This window comes from Amphimedon queenslandica, unplaced genomic scaffold (genome assembly GCF_000090795.2).
Source record: "Amphimedon queenslandica unplaced genomic scaffold, v1.1 AMPQUscaffold_12036, whole genome shotgun sequence".
NCBI classification, from domain to species: domain Eukaryota; kingdom Metazoa; phylum Porifera; class Demospongiae; order Haplosclerida; family Niphatidae; genus Amphimedon; species Amphimedon queenslandica.
The window spans coordinates 12,429-14,512 of NW_003547725.1; the positions used below are offsets into that span (position 1 = coordinate 12,429).

The 2,084-nt window shown below is 36.4% G+C and overlaps 1 protein-coding gene across 1 annotated transcript; it reads right to left on the reverse strand.

Annotated features, from left to right (window-relative positions):
- Positions 1-8: 8 nt before the first annotated feature.
- Positions 9-2,078, reverse strand: LOC100635921 (pyruvate kinase PKLR-like). Its single transcript, XM_003390707.3, has 4 exons — positions 1,972-2,078; positions 1,336-1,540; positions 917-995; positions 9-282 (listed from the first exon to the last, which is right to left on the reverse strand). Exons 1-4 carry the CDS (start codon positions 2,072-2,074, stop codon positions 70-72), a joined length of 600 nt encoding a protein of 199 aa, XP_003390755.2. The 5' UTR covers positions 2,075-2,078; the 3' UTR covers positions 9-69.
- Between the last annotated feature and the right edge of the window lie 6 nt (positions 2,079-2,084).

The window sequence follows — 2,084 nt, forward strand, 5'->3', positions numbered from 1 at the left end:
AAGCTAGCTATGACTATGTATAGTGTAACTACATAATGAGTGTCAGCAATGGGAGAAGGCTTAAGTCCGTTACTCCACAATTAAGATCCTAATAGTGTTTGTATTAGCTGGCCCAGGCTTCCAACCACTAAGAGCAATAATGGTTGAGCCTTTCTGTATGAACCCTTTCTTTTTCCCCCACTCAATGGCGTAAAGGAACCTCTTCTCCATATCGTTTGCCCAGTCTGATTTATCCTTTGGATGAGGGAAGACCAGTGGATGTATGCCACGATAGAGATGGCACTATGAGGAATAAATAAACTTTAATAGTATACATTAGATGAAGGTATCACATTCATGCATGTTTTAAAATATTCATTAGGTTTAAGCATGCCTTGGCCATTAAGACATTGTTAAAAATGTAATAAAGGAATTGAGTCACTATGAGGTTCAATTACCCTATGTATCATCAAACCAAGATAAAGCACTTATACAGTTGCTACCCACACTACAACCACGGGCTCTCAAGCCCAAAGACTGGCACACACTCTCATAAAACACATCCTGAGAAGTATAATAAGGACATGGTGTCCTCCACCACAATAGAGAAAACCACATCTTAAAAATACTTTGAAACTCAATTACAATTAAAAATCCTGATAATCATGGGAGTGTGATACATGTTAGTTTATTTGATCACTATGGTCACACATCATGTAATGATCGAGTTACTTTGCTTCTGTAAGGGCTCTATTGGCTCAAGAATATATGTTTATACTATGAAACTAGATCAAACATCTGTAATCAATTTATTGCATGCTATCGTCGTCTCTTACAACAAAAAAGTACCTACGTCTGTTACTGTATTCTTGCAAATCATGCCAGAGGCCATACAAGTACATGTACACGATATCGTACTGTACATGTAGGCACTTACAATGTGAGCGACTTCTCTATCTCTAGTGACTGAAATGATGGGGCAATGAGGACGGAAATGAGACAAATTGAAGGCAGTCCTTTAAAAAAGAATGCACAATTAATAACAACAATAATAATAACAATAATAATAACAGATACTAGACACATATAATGACATCATAATAGATTTGGCAGGCGAGGAGTGTGATTTTTCTTTTACTAAGCATTACTGGCAGAGAGATATCTATATGTTTTTTTTATAATCTGATTTTTAGACGGAAATGTACATAAGCAATAAATGATACAATAATTATACATCATCAAGTGATCAAATGTGTGTAGTCTGAAGTGCACACTGACACAGTAACACAAGAACTAAATGGGCCGTGAGTGCATTAGGTCATCAAGAAATACAATATGAAAATAATACATGCTTACCTTCCTGTAGTAGTTAGACATATGATGGCTGCTGCATTCTGAAAGAAAGCAGCATCAACTGCTGCAATAGCAGTGGTGGTCAGTGTCTCGGTCGGTTTGGGAGTCAAGAGACGTAACTCATCAAAAACCACACGATGGAACATTGCAGACTCGGCCTCGCAGCATATCCTGTGCATTATGTCAACTGCTTCAACCGGATACTTACCTGCATGGGATGAAAACAAATAATACAAAATTTGTAAATAATTTGCTTAAACAATGACATGATTATGTTAGCTGCTGCTGGCCTGATGATACAAAAAAATAACCTCATCCTCTTGCTACTCCTGGCAAATACAAATTCCCTGGAACTCTATACAAGTACAAAATAACAATGCCAAACTTAATAGAGAGAATATTGTTTGATCTTCTAATAGATATTGATTTATACCAATTTCCTCAAGTGTGCACGCAGCAGTAAACAAAAATAATCTGATATTGTCATAATATAAGCAAAGGGCATAAGATTTATTTTTCATTTTGGATTATCAATGCACATTGTCTATATTAGCTCATTCTTAATAATAAATTATAATAAACAGTATCATCATTGCTATCGATGATAATAATCAAGTGTGTGTTGCTGATTTCCCATACCTTTAGCTGTTTCTCCTGACAGCATGACACAATCTGCTCCGTCGAGAACAGCATTTGCAACATCACTTGTTTCTGCTCTTGTAGGGCGTGGCTTTGATACCATACTCTCTAAC